Consider the following 23,462-nt stretch of genomic DNA (forward strand, 5'->3'; position numbering starts at 1 on the left):
ATTATAGCCATTGTGATATTTATACGTGCAACAGCAAACAGCAGCTGTTTTTGTTGTTGTTTTTTTCACCGCATACACCGATTTGCGCCGCTAGTGGGCATCGTCTCCCCTGCCTGGCGGCACTCGGGGATCACAGATTTTTTGCTAGCATTGCCCGCAGTTGCACTGCATATCCGATTCGACACAGCAGCACATGAGGCCTATAGTTTGATGGCGGTGTTTACAAGCTACTACTGCTGTTATGGTTCATGCCGATGCTGTTACCGCTGGCTTCAGCATCAAAGCGTGAAGCTTTGTCAACATTTTTGCCGCACATTGCTTTGATTCGATAGATTATTGCACATGGTAAATACAGTGGGAGAATGAAGAGGGGATAGGTGGGGGATGGACGTTCAGGAGGGAGACTGCAGCCCACTGTAATGGGTTTGTGCTTGCTGGAAAAAAAATGCACATCTACCATCCAGGCATTGCAGTCAGAATGGGGTTGAATACAAAGGTGAGCTAGTTGGTGAGTGCTTATAAAAAAACAAAACAAAATGTGATAACGGGACAAGAAAGTAGACAGAAGGTGCACTGTGTCTGCATTTTCTTTCTTGTCCTGTTCTTGCTCTGCTAATATATATATAAATTGGAGTGACCCTGTAGTTCACTGAATGTTTGGATTTTACATGCATTGGTTAGTGCGGACATAGCAGCTCTTACGCATTGCATACACAAAACTACCACTATGTGGTTGTGTTCACTTAAATTTGTACAGCTTCCCGGATTTTTAGTGATATTGCACAAGCATCGGCCACGAGGCATGCTAGCACCTTATAACGCCGAGATCGGCGATGGTATACATGAGCACTCAAGGCACTCTGCGGTGCAAGTGTCGGCTGCTTTGCTGTTCCCTTTAGGATGATGCGTGTCCTGTCATGGTTATCTATGCAAAACCATTTACGAAAAACCAGTGTGAGGACACGTGTGTGGCTTAGGATATGTGTGATGTCACGTGTGAGGCCACTGCTGTTTCAGTAATGCTCCCGGCAACTACAGATGCCGCTTAGAGCTTTCTTTACTCGACTGTGACCGTGGCTTGGCATTTGTAGTTCTTCCGCATACCTATTCCTGGCTCTAGTAGCTGTCAAGCTTTTCCTAGTCAGCTGTTGGTGGTACCATAAGCAGCCAATGCTTGTGCTTTCTCTTTCTTAAAGGTAGTGTGCGTCGTATACATGCATTCACAGCACAAAAAATGTAGATGTTTCATTGGAGCAGAACTTTGTTTCAGAGATACTTTCGGGACCATCAAAGATATTTTTTTATGCTTTTGGTGTGTCCGAAACCATTCATTATTGATCTCTCCTAAATAAAGTTATTTCTCTCTCTCTCCTACACAGCTCTGCATGGCTGGAGTAACAATCAGACCATTGTGTACAATTTGAGCTCGCCAAACATCTGCCTTATGTACCTGGTGCACGTCTTCAGTGGCTACCTGACCTTGTCATACCAAACAATCTCCACTTGGGATCCTGCAGTCCTGAAGGTGCTCGTAGATGTTTTCATGGACATGTACTCCCGAGAAAAGTTCACCTCCGAGAAGGTCCTTGTCCCTCTCATCTTGCGTGCCCGGTTGTTGGTATGTGGCCTTCGCATTCTTCTTGCTTTTTTTTTCACATCATTTTATTACAAGCTGCCAGTAGCTGACTTAGACCAGAAGGCTGCATTTTGATGGGGGCAGAATGCAAAAGTGCTTGTGTACTATGCTTTGGGTGAACATTAAAGAACACCATGTGGTCAGATCAATTCAGAGCCGTCCACTACAGTGTCCCTCATAACCTACTGTGCTGTTTCAGCATGTCACGCCCCATAATTTAATTTTTCTCTACCAGAAAGTGTTTTGTGAGATACTGGCAACTATAACTGGCCGAATGGCAGAAACTTCATTTCTTTCACAGAAAGCTTGTACTATAGTCATTTCTTTGGTCTTTTGAGGCATATTCTTTATAATGTGCAGAAATATCTTCAGATGTGTGTGCACATAAACACAGACTTGCAGATCGTCCTTGTCAAGCTAGGCTTTAGGCTTTGGAATTCACTTTGATTTTGAGGAAATATCAGAAGGCATTTTTCAGTGTTTATTTACTTTTTCAAAGCGTGTGTATTTCAGTGCTTCCTTTGTAAAAATACGAAAATACGATGTGGTCTAGAATACGTTCTAGATACACGGTGTGAATCCTCACTTGTATGAGTGAGCGAGTGTGAATGCTTTATACTTGTTCACTTCAGTTTGTGGCGGCATATCAGAAGAACCGGAGCACCTTACTGAAAAGGGCACGGAATGAAATGTGAATGCTTCAGGGCAGACTAGCGATTCATCAAGACATGAGTAGTGTGGCAAATCTGAGTCATCATGCCTTTGTCACTGCTTGTAGCACTGCAATGTTTTTATTCGGGGCATGTTATGTCTATAGTAGCCGTGATTCTGGCTTGCAGAGAATCTGTTCACTTGAAGGCAGTGAGGGCACCCGTCATTCAGATTTGGACCACCTCGTCTAGCTTGTGTATGGCGAGGTAGCTGCTGCTGCACAGCAGACTCGTGCTCGTGTTACGTCTCTCTTTGTCCGTGTTTGATTTGTTCGCGCAGTAAGTAAAAATGCACAGCAGAAACACCACCTTAGCAGCTACAAAGTATCTTGCAAGACTGGCATAATGACAAGCGCTGCTAGGAGCATTGCAGGCATCGCACCCTAAAGGGCCCCTCACCAGGCCGCATAGCAAATTTTGGTTGTATGCTGGAAGTTGTTACGAGCCGTCTAAGGAGTGTTCTACCACTACAATTTTTCAAGTTACTTCATTAATAGCAGAGATAGGAATATTTGAAGTGCCACGAACCCATGAATTCAGGAAGCAAGTGCCCCTGCCAACATTGCGGAAATGGCACCACGCTAAACGCAAAAAATAGCGGGGTCAGACTGCGCATGCTCAGAATGCTATTTCAGTTTTGCGCGTAGTGTGCATCCGCTATTTTTCTAATATAGCGGAGACGCTAAATGCTTGCTAAGTTTTTAGTGTTGCAAAGATGGCGGCACCCTCGGCCCGAGCGCTTGACATGCAGGCATTTTTCAAGGCTTGACGTAGATCCACACGCCTAGTTTGGTTGTCGAGCTGCTCAGTTTTCTGCTTTGACTACTCGTAGCTAGATGGCGCGGCGAGAGAGAGAGAGAGAAAAAACATTTATTTAGACCATCGAGATCGTTGATCTTCAGGACGAGTGGGTGGTGTCCTCATTCCAGGACGGCACTGGCCATGGCTGCTCGACGTACTTGCTGGACGAGAGCTTCTTGTCCCGCCAGGGTATCGCCGGTCAGCTGTACATCCCACCGCTCAAATGACGTGTTAGGCGTCTTTAAATGGCCAAGTTTTGCGCTTAGCGGCGCATCATTGTCTTACGCTATACTAATGTGAGCTGTTGCATTTGTCTCATTTTCCGCGGTCTGCACAAGAACACCGGATTGGCGATATAAGTCAGTGCCACAGTCATGAGCACTGAGCCGGAAGCAAGCGGATCAAAGAGCACGATCGTGCATTGGAGCCTGGTGGAAATGGCAGGTAGTTTCGTTTTCTGCGTGCGCGACTGCACGAAGTGGGATCAAGCAGAATAAACGGAAGTGTGTCCTGCTTCCTACGGCACGGAGTAAAACAGACTAGCAGACTTTCGGTTTGTAGGTTTTATTATTTCTCTAAACTTTAAATTCTCTATTGAAGCAACAGATCAAACAAATAACTGATGTTGCCTTGAATAATTCTCGAGGTCTCGTGTCACTGTGAGTGATGTCACAGCACAAATGGTTTCCAGCAGAACGTATGGACACGGACAGAAAGGGACGACGACACACGTTGGACTAGCAGCTGAATGTTTATTCAGTTGCTAGTTCAGACAACAATGGCCAGAGAAATAAGCAGTGCACAATCAACCACCAGAAGAAGTACACTACCTGCAGGACAAGGGTGATATATGATGTACCTTTATCATGTGGCCGAAGATATATAGGACAAACAGGCAGATGTGTCAATGACAGGACAAGAGAGCATGCAGCATCTTTAGAAAGAATCTCCGCTGGGCGTCTTGCTTTTCATCATTGCCAGCACTATTGCACCGTACAATTTTACAACATACAGGTTTTAGAACAAAGTAAAGACAAGCTGACGCGCAAAATATTAGAAGCTATGGCCATTGACAGAAGCGGGCAATCATGCATCAGTACACCATCGATACTACTAACAGAAAAAGAAAAAAAGTACTTGCGCAAAGACGATATTTCGCTCTCAAAGGCGGATAACCGGCATGACAAAAGGAAGAAGGATTGGCTGTCTTGTACTATAAAAGGTGCGGGAAACCAAGAATAAACATTCAGTTGCTAGTCCAGTGTGTGTCATCGTCCCTTTCTGTCCATGTCCATACATTCTGCTGGAAACCATTTGTGCTATGTGCAACCAACGAGCTCAGGCAAACACTATTCTGATGTCACAGCTTTGCAATTTATGTAGGTGCACTTGTGCGATTGAAGTTGACTCTCCGGCTGGGAGCCTGGCGCCCGCACGAAGGGTGCACTGCATTTGGTTTGAAATTTCAGCTCTGGTAGCAGCGCGTAGTGGTGTAATACTTTGCAGATACGATCATTGACGCGCATTTTATTCACTGCGCCTGTCAGCTCAAATGGCCAGACTTGTTGAGAGACCCTTTAAAGGGGCACTGAAATGGTTTGGACAAATTCTGTAGACACGTAGGCTGCAGCTAGAGTAAAGCATTGACTCCACGATTCAAGTGAGGCATATCATATTGTTACGCGAAGGACGAGTCAGTAAGACGAGCAACTATTTACAGGTTATATTTACAACAGTGGTTGCAGCGCTGACCGGTTAGATTCACAGCGCGAGCCCAGCTCGTTCTTCCTCTTCTTTTGTCGAGTGATGGCGCCCGCGCACCTTGTTCAAACAATCAAATATACCACACGCGTGTAGCATAATCCCCCAACGGCAGAAGCGATGTCCCGGAGCGTCTAAATGTCATCACTGGGAGGGTGATACTGTTTCAGTCGTGTAACGTGCACGATCACTGGACTGGGAAGCAGATGGGGCGTCAGGGGCAATCTCGTAGGTGACGGGAGCCACGGCACGAAGCACTTGGTAGGGGCCTGTGTAACTAGACAGACATTCGTGCTCGGTAATCGAATAGTTGCGCTCTGCAGTTGTCAGGAGCCGGCTAGCGTAGGCTATAACGCGGTCGTGTCCGTGTTGGCGTTGCGCTAAGACGGCGCCGATCCCATAACCACTGGCATCGGTTCGCACCTCTGTAGGTGCAGACGTGTCAAAGTGGGCCAAGATCGGTGGATTGATCAGAATCGTGATAAGGCATGAAAATGCAGCAGCCTGAGGGGAACCCCACGTAAAAGGCACGTCTTTCTTCAGAAGTTCAGTGAGTGGTCGAGCGATTACTGCAAAATCTTTCACGAACCGTCTGAAATAAGAACAGAGCCCCACAAAACTCCGGACGTCTTTGACAGACTGAGGTACAGGAAAAGCCGTTACTGTTCGAACCTTCTCCGGGTCGGGTTGTGCTCCGGAAGCATCTACGAGATGGCCTAGCACTGTAATCTGTCGGCGGCCGAAGTGGCACTTCGATGAGTTTAATTGGAGCCCAGCCTTGCGGAAGACGTCAAGGATAGCTGCGACGTGCTCAAGGTGCGTCTCAAATGTAGGAGAAAACACAAGGACGTCATCAAGGTAACAAAGGCCATTTGAAACCCTAAAGCAGAGAGTCCATAATTCATTCGAACGTGGTGGAGGCATTGCATAAACCGAACGGCGAAACCTTAAATTGGTAGAGGCCATCTGGAGTGACGAAAGCGGTCTTTTCTTGGTCTTGCTCATCGATGGAAACCCCGCAGGGGCGTCTGCGTAAGCAGGCGTTTGGTGTGTTGCGACACCACGGACCCGAGCACATGAGGGTTGGACCCTCCCGCATGAAGCCGTGCGTGGCTTAGCCTTTTCTGGGGAAAGGGTGATCCTGGGGGTTGAGCTGATGCCGGGTGTTCGGACCTTTAAGGCCCCCCGGCGGAGGCAACACACCTCTTCGGACTCTGCTTCACATAGACGGCACCCCTGGGCTGACCCACCCAGGGGAAATCGGCAGTTGCCTTTTCCTGTCCTCCTCTTAAATCTTCGTCTTTCTCTCTCACTTTCAATCTATCCTGTCTTCTTTTCGCTTCCTTTTACTTCCGTTTTTCCAGGCAGCTAGGGTTAACCTTGTGTGGGTAGCCAACCTTGGATATTCCATATTTGGTTATAGTGGTGACGTACGGCTGGCGTCTGTAGGTCTTGTGTTTACAGGCCCTGCAGCGTCCCCTTGTTGGGCTCCATGGTGGGTGGCTGGCGTTGCCGCCGAAAAATTCATGTATACTTATGGCAAGCTCATTCCCCCCACTCCCTGATCGCCGTCTGAAACGAGGGCGCACCGATGAAGTCTTCCAGTTTTTTGGTCGTCAAAGAGAAACTTTTCCCCGATTCCACGTAATTCACTCAGAAAAAACAGACAAATCCGTACGAACCATCTCACCTTTCCTTGTATCAAAGACTTTGACTGATACTTTTGGACCAGGCTATAAAGCATCCAGGATGGCAAGCGGGGATCTCCTCTTGGAACTCCGTGATCTCAAACAATACGAGAAACTGCCCAATTTAGTGTCATTTGAGATGCCCGACTAACAGTAACCCCACACCGTACCATGAATACCACCCGTGGCGTTGTCTCAGATGATGACCTGTTGCAGCTGAGTGAGGCTGAACTCCTTGAGGGTTTCAGTGACCAGAATGTCATCAATGTTAAACGGATTAAAATGAGGCGGGATGGCAAAGAACTCCAGACCAAGCACTTAATACTTACTTTCAATTCAAATGTTCTGCCCGAGTCTATCGAGGCCGGGTACATCAAACTTTGTGTAAGGCCATACATGCCAAATCCTCTGAGATGTTTTAAGTGCCAGCGGTTCGGCCATAGTTCCCAGAACTGCCGAGGCCGCCAAACTTGTGCAAAATGCAGTGCTCCTGAACATTCCTCCGAGTCTTGTGAAAGCTCTCTACATTGTGTTAACTGTGATGGGGACCACGCCGCCTACTCACGGTCGTGCCCATCCTGGAAAAAAGAAAAAGAAATAGTAACTATTAAAGTAAAGGAAAACATAACTTTCAAGGAGGCACGCAGGCGGGTATCGCACCTGCCGAAAACCAGCTTTGCCGAAGTGGTGCGTCAGGGGGCAGCGCCACAACGGCTTCCGGCGGCTGTCTGGCACATGCATAGTGAGCCGGCGGTGACGCCATCCGCCCCCTCGGCGGCTGCAGCTAGCGCTGCTCCGCCATCTCAGAACAAGGGGACATCGACCTCCGGGCTGGTGGCCTCCAAGGTCCCGTCCCTCGAGACGAGGCCTTCACGTCAAACTAACCGCTCGCAAGAGTGTGTGTCCAGCGCGTCGCAAGATGCAATGGACACAACAACCGGCCAGACGGCGCCACCAGCGCCTAAGGAGCGGCGCGATTCTATCGACCGCTCCAAAAAAGAAAAATCTCATGTCACGGCGCCTGGAAAAGGCCCGTGAGCCAACATTGCATTCTTGAACATACAGCATAAAACACTATTCAAATGGACACACAAATCCTACAATGGAATGTGAGAGGACTTCTCCATAACTTCGACGATATCACAGAACTCCTCCATAAATATAAGCCAAAAGTGCTGTGTGTTCAGGAAACGCATTTAAAACCCCAACAAACAAACTTCCTCAGACAATATGGTATCTTCCGGAGGGACCGTGACGACGCTGTCACCCCGTCCGGTGGAGTAGCAATAATAGTGGATAAGTCTGTTGCTTGTCATAACCTTTCTCTTCAGACGGCCCTTGAGGCGGTATCTGTGCGAGCAATTCCCTTTAAAAAATTAGTAACCATCTGTTGCATTTACATACCGCCTCATCACCAACTTAGCAAAACAGAGTTCTACAAGCTGACTGACCAGCTCCCGGAGCCCTATATTATAACCGGTGATTTTAACGCTCACAGTACTTTGTGGGGAGACTCCCGGTGTGATGCCAGGGGTCGACTTATTGAAAAACTTTTTGGTAACATCTGGTGTGTGCCTCTTTAATAAAAAAGAGCCCACGTATTATAATATCCACAATAATTCATATTCTTCTATAGATTTAGCGATTGGCACTGCGAGCCTCCTTCCTTACATAGACTGGAATGTTGTCAAGAACCCATTTGGGAGCGACCACTTTCCTGTAATGCTTAACTTAATACAGGAACATGATAGTCCACTCCACGCCCCCCGTTGGAAAATACCGTCCGCTGATTGGAAAAGTTTTAAAGAGTCAACATACTTATCACAAGATTTTATGAACAATTTTAATATTGAAGACGCAGTAGCGTATTTTACTGGTTTTATAATCGACGCAGCGGAAAAATTCATTCCACAAACAAAAGGTCTCTCAGGTAAAAGACAGGGTCCCCTGGTGGAATGAGGAGTGCAGACTGGCACGAAAGAAACAGAACAGAGCGTGGGGTGTACTCCGTCGCTCCCCGACTGCGTAAAATCTCATAGAATTTAAACTGCCAAAATCACAGGAAAGACGGACGCGGCGACAAGCAAAGAGGGCTAGCTAGGAGAGGTTTCTGTCTGGCCTAACATCTTACACACAAGAGTGTAAAGTATGGAATGGCCTTAGAAGGCTAAAGGGGCAGGAAACCCACCCATTACCGCTTGTCAATGAACAAGGGAACGGCTTGGAGGACCAGGCGAATGCTCTAGGTGAACACGTTGAGCTTGTGTCGAGCTCGACCCAGTACTCCGATTCATTTCTTAAGCACAAACAGATAGCTGAACGCAAGGCACTCGACCGCAAGTGCACAAAGAACAACGCTTATAACCTTCCTTTTAGTATCGCTGAATTAAAAGCTTCTTTGAACATGTGTAAAAGCTCTGCCCCGGGGGCCGACAGAATCATGTATGACATGATTAAAAACCTCCACACAGACACATTAAGGACGCTCCTAGTACTTTTTAATAAAATTTTTACTGCCGGGTACCTTCCAGCTGCATGGAAAGAAGCTGTTGTTATTCCAGTTCTGAAGCAGGGTAAAGATCCCTCCTCTGTAACAAGCTACCGCCCAATAGCGCTTACGAGTTGCCTTTGTAAGCTTTTCGAAAAGATGGTTAATCGCCATCTTCTACATTTTCTGGAATCGAACAAACTGCTTGATGCGTGCCAGTGTGGCTTTAGGGAAGGCCGGTCGACGACTGACCATCTCGTACGCATTGAGGGCATTATTCGTGATGCCTTCATTCATAAACAATTCTTTCTATCGGTATTCCTCGATATGGAAAAAGCATACGATACTACCTGGCGTTACGGAATATTAAGAGACCTTCCGAAATGGGAATCCGTGGAAACATGTTTAGCTTAATTGAAAGCTACCTTTCTAACCGGACATTCCGTGTTAGAATTGGAAACATTTTGTCTAGGCAATTTGTCCAGGAAACTGGAGTGCCTCAGGGTGGCGTCCTTAGTTGCACCCTTTTTATTGTCAAAATGAATTCATTGCGCTCCTGTATTCCGCGAAGTTTATTTTATTGCGCATATGTTGATGACGTGCAGATAGGATTCAAGTCATGTAACCTGTCCATCTGTGAGCGACAAGTTCAGCTAGGCCTGAACAAACTGTCTAAGTGGGCTAATGAGAATGGATTTAAGCTCAATCCCCAAAAGAGCTCCTGTGTCCTGTTTACACGAAAAAGATGCTTGGTCCCAGAGCCCATTATTCAACTCCATGGAGAACGCGTTCCTGTGAATGCAGAACACAAATTCTTAGGCGTCATACTAGATTCAAAGCTTACCTTTATTTCTCACATAAAGCACATTAAAGGTAAATGCCTAAGAACGCTAAATATCCTTAAAATCCTGTCGCACACAACATGGGGTAGTGACAGGAAGTGCCTCATGACTCTGCACAAAAGCCTTATATGGTCGCGGTTAGACTACGGTGCTATAGTCTACCAATCCGCTTCACCCAGCGCTCTGAAGATGCTAGATCCTGTGCACCATCTAGGTATCTGCCTCGCGACCGGTGCCTTCAGAACAAGTCCCATACAGAGCCTGTATGTAGAATCAGATGTGTGGTCTCTTGAACTGCAGAGGACATACTCTAGTTTCTTATACTTTCTGAAAGTAAGTTCCAACTGTGAACATCCATGCAATTCAACGATAAACGATACAACGTCTAGTATACTTTTTCAAAACCGACCTTCAGTGAGACAGCCCTTTTCACTGCGTGTAAGGAAACTGAGTGAGGACATGGGTATTCCGCTCCCTACACATGAAATAATGGCTCCAGCAAAGCCGCTTTCACCATGGCTGTGGCAGGAGATAGTGTGTGACTTATCATTTGAGGAAATCACGAAACACGCTTCAGAAGTACACATTCGTATGCAGTTCCTTGAACTCCAGTGGAAGTGTTCTTGTCCACAATTCTACACAGACGCATCGAAGTCACACTCCGGCGTATCATATGCAGCTGCTGGTCCGTCATTTTCAGAATCCGACGTCCTGCACCCGGAAACCAGCATCTTCACTGCAGAAGCTTATGCAGTGATGGCGGCTGTGAAACATATTAGAAAAACAAATCTCACAAAAGCCATTATATTCACAGACTCCTTAAGTGTAGTGAAAACTTTAAAATCATTACACAAACATAAAAATCCTATAATCAACGACCTTTATGCACTGCTATGCAGAACCTACATGTCAAACCAACATGTTGTATTATGCTGGGTGCCTGGGCACAGAGGCATCGAAGGAAATGTACTAGTAGATGAAATGGCTAAAGCCATGGTAACGAAAGCTAGCAGTTTCTCCATAGCAGTCCCAGCCACAGACCTAAAGCCATTCCTTCGTAAAAAGCTCAGGAGCCATTGGCAACACTTGTGGGATACCGAAACCTTGAATAAGCTGCATGCAATCAAACCCCAGTTAGGGAATTGGTCGCCACTATCAAAATCACGACGATGTGATGTGCTCTTTTGCCGACTGAGAATAGGGCACACCTATGGTACCCATTCTTATCTTTTAACTGGTGCTGAACCTCCTAGCTGTGGTAGATGTGGCGAGAGGCTGACCGTCCTCCACGTCTTGGTGGAGTGTCGGGAAGCGGAACCTGAACGAAAAAAGCATTTTCCTCAAGTTTACCAGCAGTGTATCCCCCTTCATCCCGCACTATTTCTTGGCGCAGAACCACTCTTCGGGTCTAAAGCGGTGCTTAATTTCTTAAACGATGTTGTGTTGCACGTTATTAGCCCAAGAGATTCGTAGCACGCCCTCTCTATAGAGGGTGCAGCTGTGATACTGTAGTACTGTAAGGCACAAGCCTCTGGGCCCTTGCGCTCAAGGGCACTGGTGAAGCAGCTGTGCCTTAGGTTGTCAAATTTTATTGTATTATTCAGACATAGAGTATGTTTTATGATCATAGCCCATATCACTTGTCATTCTCATTATCTTAGTGTCTATATATTTTACGCCATTTACATCGTAGGTTTTAGGCCCCTATACAGCCCATGTGCAATCACCATCTGCCATTTACCACTTCATGGACTGCTTCATACTACCTTTCTTGGCGCTCTTTGGTCATCCCTGGCCCTTGCGCCAATAAAATCCATATATCATCATCATCGACGGAAATCTGCCAATAACCAGATCGAAGGTCAATGGACGAAAAGTATTTGGCACCGTGAAGACAATCAAGAGCGTCGTCGATTCGTGGTAAAGGGTAAACGTCCTTTCTAGTGATTCGGTTTAGGTGGCAGTAATCAACGCAGAAACGCCATGTGCCATCTTTCTTTTTGACGAGGACGACCGGCGACGCCCAAGGACTCGACGAGGGCTCAACAATGCCTTTGGCGAGCATCTTGTTTACTTCTTGCTGAATAACTCGCCGCTCTGCCGTGGACACTCGATACGGTTGGCGGTGAATGGGAACAGCATCACCAGTGTTCATCCCATGCTTAACAAGGGACGTCTGACCAAGTGGGCGATTGTCAGTGTCAGATATGTTGCGGTAGAAAAGCAAAAGGCGATATAGGGTGGCTGCTTGGTCAGGGGCGAGGTCCGGAGCGACCATGGGACGTAATGGGCCGTCGAGGTTCAAGGCATCCTGCGGGTAATCAGGAGGATCTGGAGACGCGTCAGCTGCAAAAGCAGTGACGTGGTTGTTTGTCACTGACCAGAGCGTGGCCACCGCTATGCCTTCAGGTAACACTTGCTTCGTCAAGCCAAAATTGATAATGGCGAGACACATCTGACTAGCGGCAAGGGTAACGATGGAGTGTATCACAGAGATGTCGTGCGCCAGGAGGACATCACGAATAGGTGCGACGACACAGTCGCCATCAGGCACGGTTGCCGTTGAGGCCAATTCGACGATGGTTAGGGCTTTTGGAGGTAACCGAACAAACACTGTAGTGCAGAGAGTGTTCGTTTGTTCGGGGCGAACGTCGGAAAGAAGAGGAAGCTCAAGGCACAGCGTACCGGTGGAACAGTCGATGAGGGCAGAATGCATCGTCAGAAAGTCGAGCCCGAAGATTACGTCATGAGGGCAACTGGTCAGCACGGTGAACAGGACTGGAACTTGGCGGCCAGCAATTCCTACGCGAGCAGTGCACATACCACTAACGGCAACAGTGGTGCCATTGGCGACGCGTACGGCTCGAGTGGGCATAAGAACTTTTTTGAGGCGACGACACAGGTTAGTGCTCATTATGGATGCTTGCGCTCCAGTATCAATCAATGCCGTGAACAGAATACCGTCTACGTCTACTTCAATTAGGTTCGCGTTCGTGAGGAGGGTCAACGGAGGATTTGGACAGGACTAACGTGATGCAGCACTACCTCCAAGAGCTGCATGGCCTAGTTTTCCGTCTGGCGGTTTGGTGAGGAAAAGCGGAGAGGTTGGGGTGACGGGGAGTGACGGCGACCGCCCGGAGGAGTGGCTGTCAGGGGCATCAGAAGTAGGGTACGGACGGCGAGGTGAGTAACGGCGTGCGTCAGCGTATGGGCGAGGAGCAGGGAATGAGCTCCAGTAGGGCAGTATCCAGGTGGTGCGGCAGTGGCGGGATACGTGACCAACTCGGTGGCAGTGGAAGCAGATCGGTTTGTCGTCTGGAGTTCGCCATTCAGCAGGATTGCGTGGTCTGAGAGCGAAATACTGGTCATGAAAGGTTGTGGACATAGGAATGGGTGCCGAATCGGGCCGGGAGACAGAGCAGGCAGTAGGGATGCCAAGGTTTGCAATTTCTTGCCGCACAACTGCTTGTATAACGAAAATAGTGGGGGCCGCTGGGTCAAAGGTACCGTTGAGGGGTCGTGGATGAAGGGGGCCGGACTCATCGCTTCAATCTCACGGCGAACAATACGCGTGATGTTCTCTTGAAATGGTCGTGTGGCAGGAAGAGCGGAGCAAGAAGACGTGGCAGGGGTGTTTGGGAGCCGGGAAAACTGTGGGACGACGCGGCAGCTTTTGGCTACCTCGAAGCGGCGGCATTCTTTGACGATGGCGTCGACAGTATAAACATCGTTATAGACGAGCAAAGTGAAGGCGTCGTCTGCGATGCCCTTTAGGATGTGGCCCACCTTGTCAACCTTGGTCATGTGCTCGTCGATTTCCGGCAAAGCACGAGCACTTCCTATATGTAGGAGACATACGATTCTGTCGACGACTGGGCACGGGTAGCAAGCTCTTTTCGCGCAGCCTGTGAGCGACATGACGGGCTGCCAAATAGGTCGCGAAGCCTCTCTTTGAAAATGTCCCAGCTAGATAGCTCAAGCTCATGGGCACGAAACCAGACACGCGGTGTCCCGTCCAGATAAAAGATCACATTGGCAAGCATGATGGTAGGGTCCCAGTGGTGGCTTCGGCTAACACACTCATACATGCTGAGCCAGTCGTCGACACCAACGCCATTTTGGGCGGAGAATGTCCCAGGATCACAGAGACTAGGAACGGTAACGTACGTTGTGGTTAGCCCCGCAGGTGTAGGTGGCAACGGGGTGTTAGATTCACACCCCGTTGCCATTTAGACCGGTTAGATTCACAGTGCGAGCCCAGCTCGTTCTTCCTCTTCTTTTGTCGAGTGATGGCGCCCATGCGCCTCGTTCAAACAATCAAATACCACACGCGTGTAGCAATATTAAGAGAGCTACGGACGATTACAAGTTACCCTCCTCCCTAGTCATGCTTTTTCTCCTCAACTCTTTGGCCGAGTGACCATCAATAAGCTCTGCCTTCACTACCTTTGCGTCATCATGTGATGTCGGGTCGTCTACTTCAGGTGTCTTGGAGCTAGCAGTCGAAGCCTCTCCAACCTCTCCGCTAGCTGCCTGGTCATCGATCCCCAGCGAGCGCTATCCAAGCAGCGTGCATTGCAAGCGTTCTGTCACAACGCCAAGTGTGTCCAGTATTCCGTTAAATGCAAGTGAGCTGGGCATTTTGACGGATAGATGGAGGCATAAATTAAAGCCCCTCCATACTATACTGCTGTGTGAAGCGGCTTTAGTGTAAACGTGAGTGGCCTGAGTGGCCTGCACAGTGCAGCCACATGGTGGTGCAGAGCTTAAGCAGCCAAACACTGAGCTAATATTGCTGTAACCAAGTGTAAAACGATTTAAACAGTTATAAAGACAATGTGTTCACGATTACGCTGCTGTCGAAAATTTACACCAGCAACAAATAGAATACATTGATAACTGTTATATTACCTATGTGTTTGTTTGAGCTCTGCGCCACCAGGTGGCTGCATCCTGCAGGCCGCTCAAGTTTGCGCCTCCACCCATCTGTCAAAACGACCTGTCCGCCTGCATTTAACGGAATGCCAGACACGAGACTTTTACTCTATTGTGGTATTAATCCTCCGGTGTGAAGTGACGGCCACAATCACGTAGATCGTGGTGCCATTCAGATACCGATAGCCCGATCTCGCAGCTTAACATGTCGCCTATTGCTAGGTTTGCACCCTGCAACACAACAGGGGCAATTCATGGACCTTGCAGAAATAACACAAAAAAAAACTCAAGACCAACACTGACTGCACAGCTTACATCAACACGGAGCACGTAACACGAGCAAACGACACTTGCTATTTGCCGCAAGTGCTTAAGTGTACTGATAAATTGTCATTGTGTATGTTTTTTTCTGTCAAATTTTTTATAGAAACAATTTCACTTACATTCCAATTATGAACAATGGGCTTCTTCGAGTTTCCACTTCTGGCTACCCGCGGGCTGCCAGAGCCAGCCAGAGTGCCTTCATTTTTCTCGGGTTGCTCCGCCCACCGCGTGATGAACTTCCGCCGCGCATTCGTTTTACTCGGGCTGGAAGCTTCTGGCTACCCGCGGGCTGCCAAAACCAGCCAGAACGATTTTGGTCTGGCAGCTCTCTGGAAGTTCTCTGGTTAGCAGACGACAAAAAGAGGCAATGAGCGCTTGCCGCCATCTTTGTGGGGACTTGACGGTGCAACGCGGGTGCTTGAGGACTTTTACCTCGCTCAGCCAACTGGCTTGTGTCGAACGTTAGCACGCGCCGCCTCGGCTGGCGTGCTTTTTTGGACTCGTACTTGTCGGAGCGATTCCCGATGTCGGCGCGGTGCGTGGATCGCTGATTGCATTACTTCTAGCGTTATCTTACTAGGATTCTAACGCACCGTTCCGCCTTGCGAGGTGGTGCTGCACGAGCGGCGGCGAACCATTTGAAGCTTTCTTTCGTTTGTGTCCCGTGAATGCTTCTTCTCGGCCGTGAACAGCGCGCTGTGCTCTCGATCACGCTTGCATGGTATCTTCATCGTGTTTCGCGCAAGTTTTCGAAGTTGTAGATGCTCATTCCCGCACATTGCGGTGCCTTTTTGGGTTCATGTAATTTTCTGGTGGTATCCCTTTTCACATTCCTCGCGTATATGCGGCGATATGTCTTTTTTTCTGCAGTTAGCGTAGGCATTGTAGCTAACCCGTGTTCGCTCCGTCTCTCCGTCATATCTTGGGTGGCAGCTAGAAACCGATGCGTTCTAACTATATATATATATATATATATATATATATATAGGCCGTTGATGTTAAAGGAATGCACTGGCTGAGATGAGTAATGACCACACGTACATTAGCTTTATTATTGCTCTCATGATTGACCAAAACTATTTTTCGTGTGAAGCTTTTCGCGGGTTACAGGCAGCGTGCATTTTCACGCGCCAGCCGCAGCCCCAGCTCCTTCAGCTCAGGAGCAGAATAGGAGCACCATCAGGCGAAACAAACATTCTGAAATCGAATTCAAGCATGTACGAAATTTTATGCATATAAGACGTACCCGATATGCTGCTTTTTCGTGTCTTGTCAAATGATGTCAAATGTCGCCGGTGGCCGACATGATCGCTATACGAGCAGGAATCCTTTTGTTGCGCTGTGCAAGTGAGCTGCACAGTGCGCGTCCTGTGCCGAGTCGCGCGAAATCTCGCAAAAGTTATCGTATTCCTGAATGCAACAATAAATTTCTAAGGTGGCAACGCAGAAGTGAGCCGACTACGCCGTGCACGTGCCACCCACGGCGGTCGCTGCCATGCTGGTAGCATGTTTACATTTCTGCCGCGGCCAGCGCTGTCCCGGCGTTCAATTTTGCAAACTTCAGGCAGCTCCGGATCATCTTGGGATCCCAGCCCATGTGACTTCCTATCAGAACCAGAACTAGCTGGCTGCCAGCGGGCTGTGAGAACTCAGAAAATCGAAGAAGCCCAATGTTTGTTCACCATAAAGTTGGAAATATTATCCATGACTCAACCTGGGTAGCCAATCGGGTAGCTCGCCCAACTAATGTTATGCACGCATGCCAGGTACGTAGATTGTAATGGGGCAGCTGAAAACTCAGGCGAGCGGTGCTGCTACGACCGTTAGCGATGCACATATTGTGACAGAGCAATGAAGAAGACGTTTTGAGAGCACTTGAAGAAGACGAAGCTCGGGACTTCGCGTGCTTACTATGATCTTGTCAGCCGCTGCCAGTCTTGTAAATACACTGTAAATACATTTCTTGCTTCTTTTCCCCGTAACATTTTTGGTGGAGTTTGCGGGCTCAAGCGCAAGACGGATTTACGCAGCGGGCGCTCCTTGGCTGCATCTACCATGCCAGCTAGAGGCGAGGATGCTTCGGGCACGTCGACCCCACGCCAACCGTCATTCTGGCACAACCGCGCGACCCCGGCACCTTTTCCGGCACTGACAACACGGATGTTGAAGACTGGCTTCAACTTTATGAGCGGGTGAGCAAGAGCAACCATTGGAACCAGACCGCCATGCTGGCTAATTTGATATTCTATCTCACGGGAACGGCACGCGTCTGGTTTCAGACCCACGAAGAGGAACTTACCACCTGGGACATTTGTAAACAGAAGCTCACGGATTTGTTTGGCAAGCCTGTTGGACGTCAGCGCGCCACTCAAAAAGACCTCGCTTCACGTGTCCAGACGTGCACTGAGTCCTACCTCACATACATCCAGGACGTGCTCGCTCTGTGCCGCAAAGTGGATCCGAGAATGTCCGAAGCTGATAAGGTCGCACATGTCATTAAGGGCATAGCAGATGACGCCTTTCACCTCCTCGTCTTTAAGAATTCTTCTACTGTACAAGCCATCATTACCGAATGCAGGCGGTTTGAAGAAGCCAAGAGCCGCCGCATTGCCCACCCGTTTCCCCGCCTCCCCAACACGGCTGCTACGTCCTTATAAAACCTTATAATAAATTACACGCTTTACGCAAAGTGCTTAGAGGTGTCAATGATCAGAAGGACCTGCCCTAACGACTCAGTATGTTTGTCCAAAATCGTTAAAATTTTTTCAGGGTCCCTTTAATAGTGCACGAGATGAGACCAATGAAACACCATCGGCGTTAGTCATCGCCAATGAAGGATTTGATAGCTTGAGCTTGACGTCTACTGCCTGTCCTGTTCTGACCAGTTTATGCTTGCTGCCCTGGCTTCGCTGCTCTGGCGATTGAGCAGAGCATGACAGTGCGTCCACTTGGCTTTGTTATTTTTGCAGCCAAATGAACTGTGCATCATTTTGCATATCAAGAGATGTAACCCTCTGCACGCAGGTTGCACATGCGCTATCGATACCATGACAGAAGGTCAACGGCTTGAACATGCATCAAGTGTCCTTATAATTGCATTTGCAATATAACTTCACATCTCTCATAGCATATGAATCTGCTCAAATCAGGGCCTGCAAAACAGAGTCATAGTCCTGAGAACGTTTCAATTTCTGATGTGGTGAACGAAAAGTTATGTTTTGTATTTTGAGTCTTCTGAGCTAAACTGTTCAGAAAGCTTGCACTGTGTAATCCCATACCATGAAGTTTCGACAATTGATTTTGAACACTCTACACTGCATCATTCGCACAGCGTGGCCTGCCCATTGTCTATACAACTCACGTATTCCGAGAATGCTAGTTTCAAGAATCCACGGGGAAACTGTATACCGTAGTAAGCGTAAAGTCTGCTTTCCTTGCGATTTTTTATTGGGGTTGGGCCTTACACGAGCCAGGTTTATAGTTACTCACTAAAGCCTTAAACTTTGCTTTAACTGCTATGCAAAATAATGCAACCACTGGCTGGAATATGAACTCATTTACAGTCGCCAACCAATTTTCGGGACATGTACAGTCCAAATAACCAGCAGTCCAAAAAAAACGAATTATAACAGTAAAATAAATGTTGTTTTTAGAACACCAGCACAGTGGAAACATTGTTTACAGACATTTGTGTAGTGTTGTGTCTCATTAAAATAAAATTTACTTGAAATTTTGTGATGGCCGAAACTTTCGATGCGTTTCGCATTCACCCATCGTGCAACCCTGACATGCGTCATGGATCATCGTGGGGTGCAGATACCGTGCACGCAGCCTTTACTCCTTGACCCTGTCAGTGTGGGACAAGCTGTGCAAAATCAGTTTTGCATTTTATTGGCTTTATGCCCACACGCAAGCTTAAGCTGTTGCATCCAGTAAGCGCACGCACGAATTTGGTAAGCATTCACAGTAGTTGCTGGCTGGTTATTCGCAGACCCAATTTCTGCTTCGGGCAATTCGCCGTCCAGCTCATTCATGTGATCTCCCACCCATTCGCCAATGTGGTCTACTGGTATGAACATTTTAAGGTCGAATTTCCTGCAATGGCTTGTTCCTGTTGCATCCACCGGCTAGGTCTAACCCCAGCACAGCTTCAACTAAGTCAGCGACCAAAGTTGTGCTTTGGTGCGGAGTGTGAGATACGGCAGTGAGGATAATCCCATCATCGGTAGGACAATGGGTATAATCTGGTAGCGGCTTGTGCAAATCAACCGGTCGGACTCTTATTGTAGCTTTCTTTTTTTTCCTCAATATTTTCGCATTGCATAGTTCGACTGCAGGTCTTGCATGAGGGCGAGCTTTACCCAAATAAATACGGTACACCAACTAGTATCACAATGCATGTGAGAGAGAATGTTTGATGATAACTGGACAGATTAGCCAAGCGACAAGCTTTGCCTGCTACTCCAGGTCTAATCGAGCATGAGGAATGAAAATAGTGAGAAAAAACACATGCAAGTCCAAGAATATGGGCAACAGGTAGTACCATGGAATGAACAAATCAGAAAGTGGAGCTGTGGCATTAAACAAAATAATTGTTATCTATTATTGTCCTCCTGGTGGTGAAGGGGCACATCCTGTAGGACAGTACTGGAAACAGAGCGATCAGTAGTAATTGCTTGGACACTCCAGGTGCATTTTTGCCGTTGCTGTCTCTATGCAGTCCTGAATGAAGTTTAAGTGTGGGGAGAATGATGGCCTGTGCACAGTATGTTGATAAAGTTGCAGAGTGGAGCTCTCCATTCCATTTCCGCTCCATTGAGAATGGAGATCCCGTAATTTATTTCCTTTTAACTCATTGGAATGGTGAGGGTTCATCCATTTCCGCTCTTCCAATTCCAGTAAATGACACACTTTCTCTATAATTGTTAACTGCTTGCGTGGCGAGTAACTAAAAACATTTGTTAAGTCTTGCCAACATTACAAATAATGTTGCATACTCTTCTTTCTTTTTTTCGTACAGACTTATACAGTACTTATTCAGTACCTTTGATGACTAGCATAAGGAACGCATCGGTATTTTTTGCAGGACTGTCTTTATTGTTTCACAATAACCAGTATATAAACGGGCACCATTCTTTCCAGCACACCTCTCCTGACTGCCTGCTATCACGCTTTCTAGATACTCGACAATACCTGCCGTAGTTGCTTAGTGGCTAGGGTGTTGTGCTGCTGAGCACGAGGTCGCGGGACAAAATCCCGGCCACGGCGGCTCCATTTCGGTGGGGGCGAAATCTAGAAATGCCCACATATCGTGCATTGAGTGCACGTTAAAGAACCCCAGGTGGTCAAAATTAATCCGGAGTCCCCCACTGCAGTGTTCCTCTTAATCAGGTGTTGGTTTTGGCACGTAAAACTGCAGAACTTAATTTTTTACGTACTCGACAGTATGTGAAAAAACTTGGTTTTCGTTCCAAATTACCATGGACTCGCGCAGGGTGCATTCATTTGCGATGTCATTTCTGGCCCCCATTCTTGTGTTGTAGATTAAGTGTGATCTTGCTGAATCTAATCATTTCTTACAACTCTGAAGTTGTGTCTTAGTGCACTTAAACCTTGTAACAGAAAAAAATTGACGGATATTTGAAAGGGTAGAATGTGTAAAACAGAGTTCGTCTTAAAGGGAGTCCACTGTGCTTGGAATGCGTCTTCCGTTTGTCATTCTGTAGCTAAACACTGAAACCATCTGTTTGTGTTTTTTTTTGTTACAGTGATAATAGGTGCATAAAAAGTGCGTTGGTGGGAATGTATTCAAAAAGTCCACTGTTGGTTATTTTCACATGCTATAAAGCAAGAGTGACACCTGCAAATTGAAGGTGTGCATGATTGAGAAGTTTTTGTTGGTCTGTTTGTTGTTTGTTTGTTTGTTTGTGCTCACATTTGTGCTGCATTTGCTGTGGCCTAGCTCTCATCTTGGTTCTTCCAACTTCTCTGCCTTTTCCAGGAGATCTTCGTGTATGCTGAAAAGTCAATGCCACCTGGCTATGTGCTGGAAAAGCTGGATGCATATTTTCCACAGCCCACGGAATCTACCGGGACGGAGTTTGCTCAGACCTACTCTCTCAGGGTAGGAGGAGATCGATTATGTCTGTACACATGAATGCTTCTAGTCTGGCTGTTGTAGATGGCCTGCAGCCATGGAGAAAGGAAAGCTTGGCAGGGAGTGCCGTGGGGGACCATCTTGAAGCCTAGTTGTAAACAATAATAAGGTGGAATCACGGGAAATGCACCCAAGCTTGTGATAGCATGCGGTGTCTTCTAGTTGCCCTGCATGGCTGCGCATGGTTCATTGCTTGCTTGTCTGTTGCACCACTCAGAAGTTGTAATGGAAGAGAGCTAGCAGCACAGACTTGAGAAAACGACAGCGATTCCAGCAGCCGGAGGTACTGAAACCTACCACTAACCAAACTTGCTGTTCTCAGGATTCAACAGGCCAGGTGCGCATTTGGCAAATGAAACTAGGGGGAGAACATCGTCAGAGGGGGTTGCATTGCGAATGCAGACTGCCCAATCTTATGGGCCTTCCTAAGTGTTTTTTTCTTTCCTCCATGCCCGTAGCCAAGAACAGTCACAGCTCATCTTTGATAGCCACCGCAATGCAGTCGCCAAGCAATAATTGGGGCATACTTGATTATTCGGACAACTACGCGGCACCGTCACTAGCCCCATAGATGTAACGTAGAGTAAAACCTCATTCATTCAAAGTCCAGTGGGCTACGAAAAGTTTTCCATTGAAGCAGATTTTCAAATTGCCCGAAAAGAAGAAAAACAGAAAAGGGCAAATTACAAGACTATGTCTTGTTTATGGAAACCAAAAAAGATCACGACGGTTACGAGTGTGTAGTGCGAATATTTAAGCGTGAGCTAGCTGTGGTGCGGGCTAATAGGATACAACTTTGAAAAAAAAAAGCAACCCGCCGCGGTGGCTCAGCTAAGGCGTTGCGCTGCTGAGCACGAGGTCGCGGGATCGAATCCCAGCCGCGGCGGCCGCATTTCTATGGAAGCGAAAATCCCAAAACGCCCATGTGCTTGCGTTGTAGTGCACGTAAAAGAACCCCAGGTGGTCAAAATTAATCCATAGCCCTCCACCACAGCGTGCCTCATAATCAGAACTGGTTTTGGCATGGAAAACCCCAGAAAGAAAATGTTTATTTTTCGTGCAGGTAGACTACTTGAAATAATCATTGAAGGAGGATTGCTTGGTACGATAGTCTGCTGCACTAATGGTCACGTTCTCAAGCCCGCAAATCATGCACAGTATTTGTCACCGCTGCTACACTCAACAATGGTGCGGATGTCGTTCAGAGAATCGATCAGATTGACTAAAGCACGCGCCTGTGTGGGCTTGTTGTCCCCACCATCGCCTACTGGCACACTGTTGGTAGCTTCGTCTATTTCATTCGTCATATTTAAGTAGTCTACGAAGTCTTGCCCCTCACTCCTCTTGGCTGCAGTTGGTGAAACGGGCGCACATCACTTCCCTTATCGTCTTGACTGGAAGAGTCGTCATCTATAATACACAGATCACACCGAAGTGGCAAGCACAATCATTGATCGTTGAAATCTGATCCACAGGTCAAGTGCGAAGCCTATTTATTAGGCTTGTGCGAATAGTGCTTTTTTGGTTCGAAGCGAATAGTAATTCTTCTCAAATAATTTCGAAGCGAATACTTCGAATAGTAGAAAGTAAAGAAAAAAAAAGTCTGGGATTTATTCAAGGAAAGTAAACAACTTGGTTATTTACGAAAATCTACAAATTTTGGTGCAAAAACACTACCTGTTTCACATGCTGGGGTTTGAGGTGCTTCCTTCTGCAGCTTACAACGAATCCTGCAGTGGAAAAAAGCCTTTCACTTCTTGTCTGGGTGTCTGTTATCGAAAGATACCTACGGGCAGCTGCAACCAGGGTTGGGTAAAGGTGACAGCCCTTGCCGGGAAAGAAGGGGGGGCCTTCAAGTACCCAGCAACCTCATCCGAGATTGTACGGCTTGACTGATGATGTGCACGCGAACTGAAGTGTGTAAAAGCACTCCACACAGAGTCCCCTGATGGGTCTGCAGAGCAGGTGCTTTTCTCACTTGTTGCTGTACCATGTTGATCAACTGGCACAGTCTCGTCTGCTGCCGTTGTGAGTAGAGTGAAGGCCCATTGCTAACATAACAGACATCTTTGTATCTAGGATCGACCTACATTGCCAATGCAGGAAGTCATGACATCTTG

At 47.5% G+C, this 23,462-nt stretch overlaps 1 protein-coding gene across 1 annotated transcript; it reads left to right on the forward strand.

Annotated features, from left to right (window-relative positions):
- Positions 1 to 1,394: 1,394 nt before the first annotated feature.
- LOC125942939 (uncharacterized) lies at positions 1,395 to 23,238 on the forward strand. The gene is made up of 3 exons (XM_049661206.1): positions 1,395 to 1,618; positions 21,187 to 21,309; positions 23,125 to 23,238. The coding sequence occupies exons 1-3, from the start codon at positions 1,445 to 1,447 to the stop codon at positions 23,236 to 23,238; spliced, it is 411 nt and encodes a 136-aa protein (XP_049517163.1). The 5' UTR covers positions 1,395 to 1,444.
- The last annotated feature ends 224 nt before the right edge of the window (positions 23,239 to 23,462 follow it).

This window comes from Dermacentor silvarum, chromosome 1, assembly GCF_013339745.2.
Source record: "Dermacentor silvarum isolate Dsil-2018 chromosome 1, BIME_Dsil_1.4, whole genome shotgun sequence".
Taxonomy (NCBI): Eukaryota; Metazoa; Arthropoda; class Arachnida; order Ixodida; family Ixodidae; genus Dermacentor; species Dermacentor silvarum.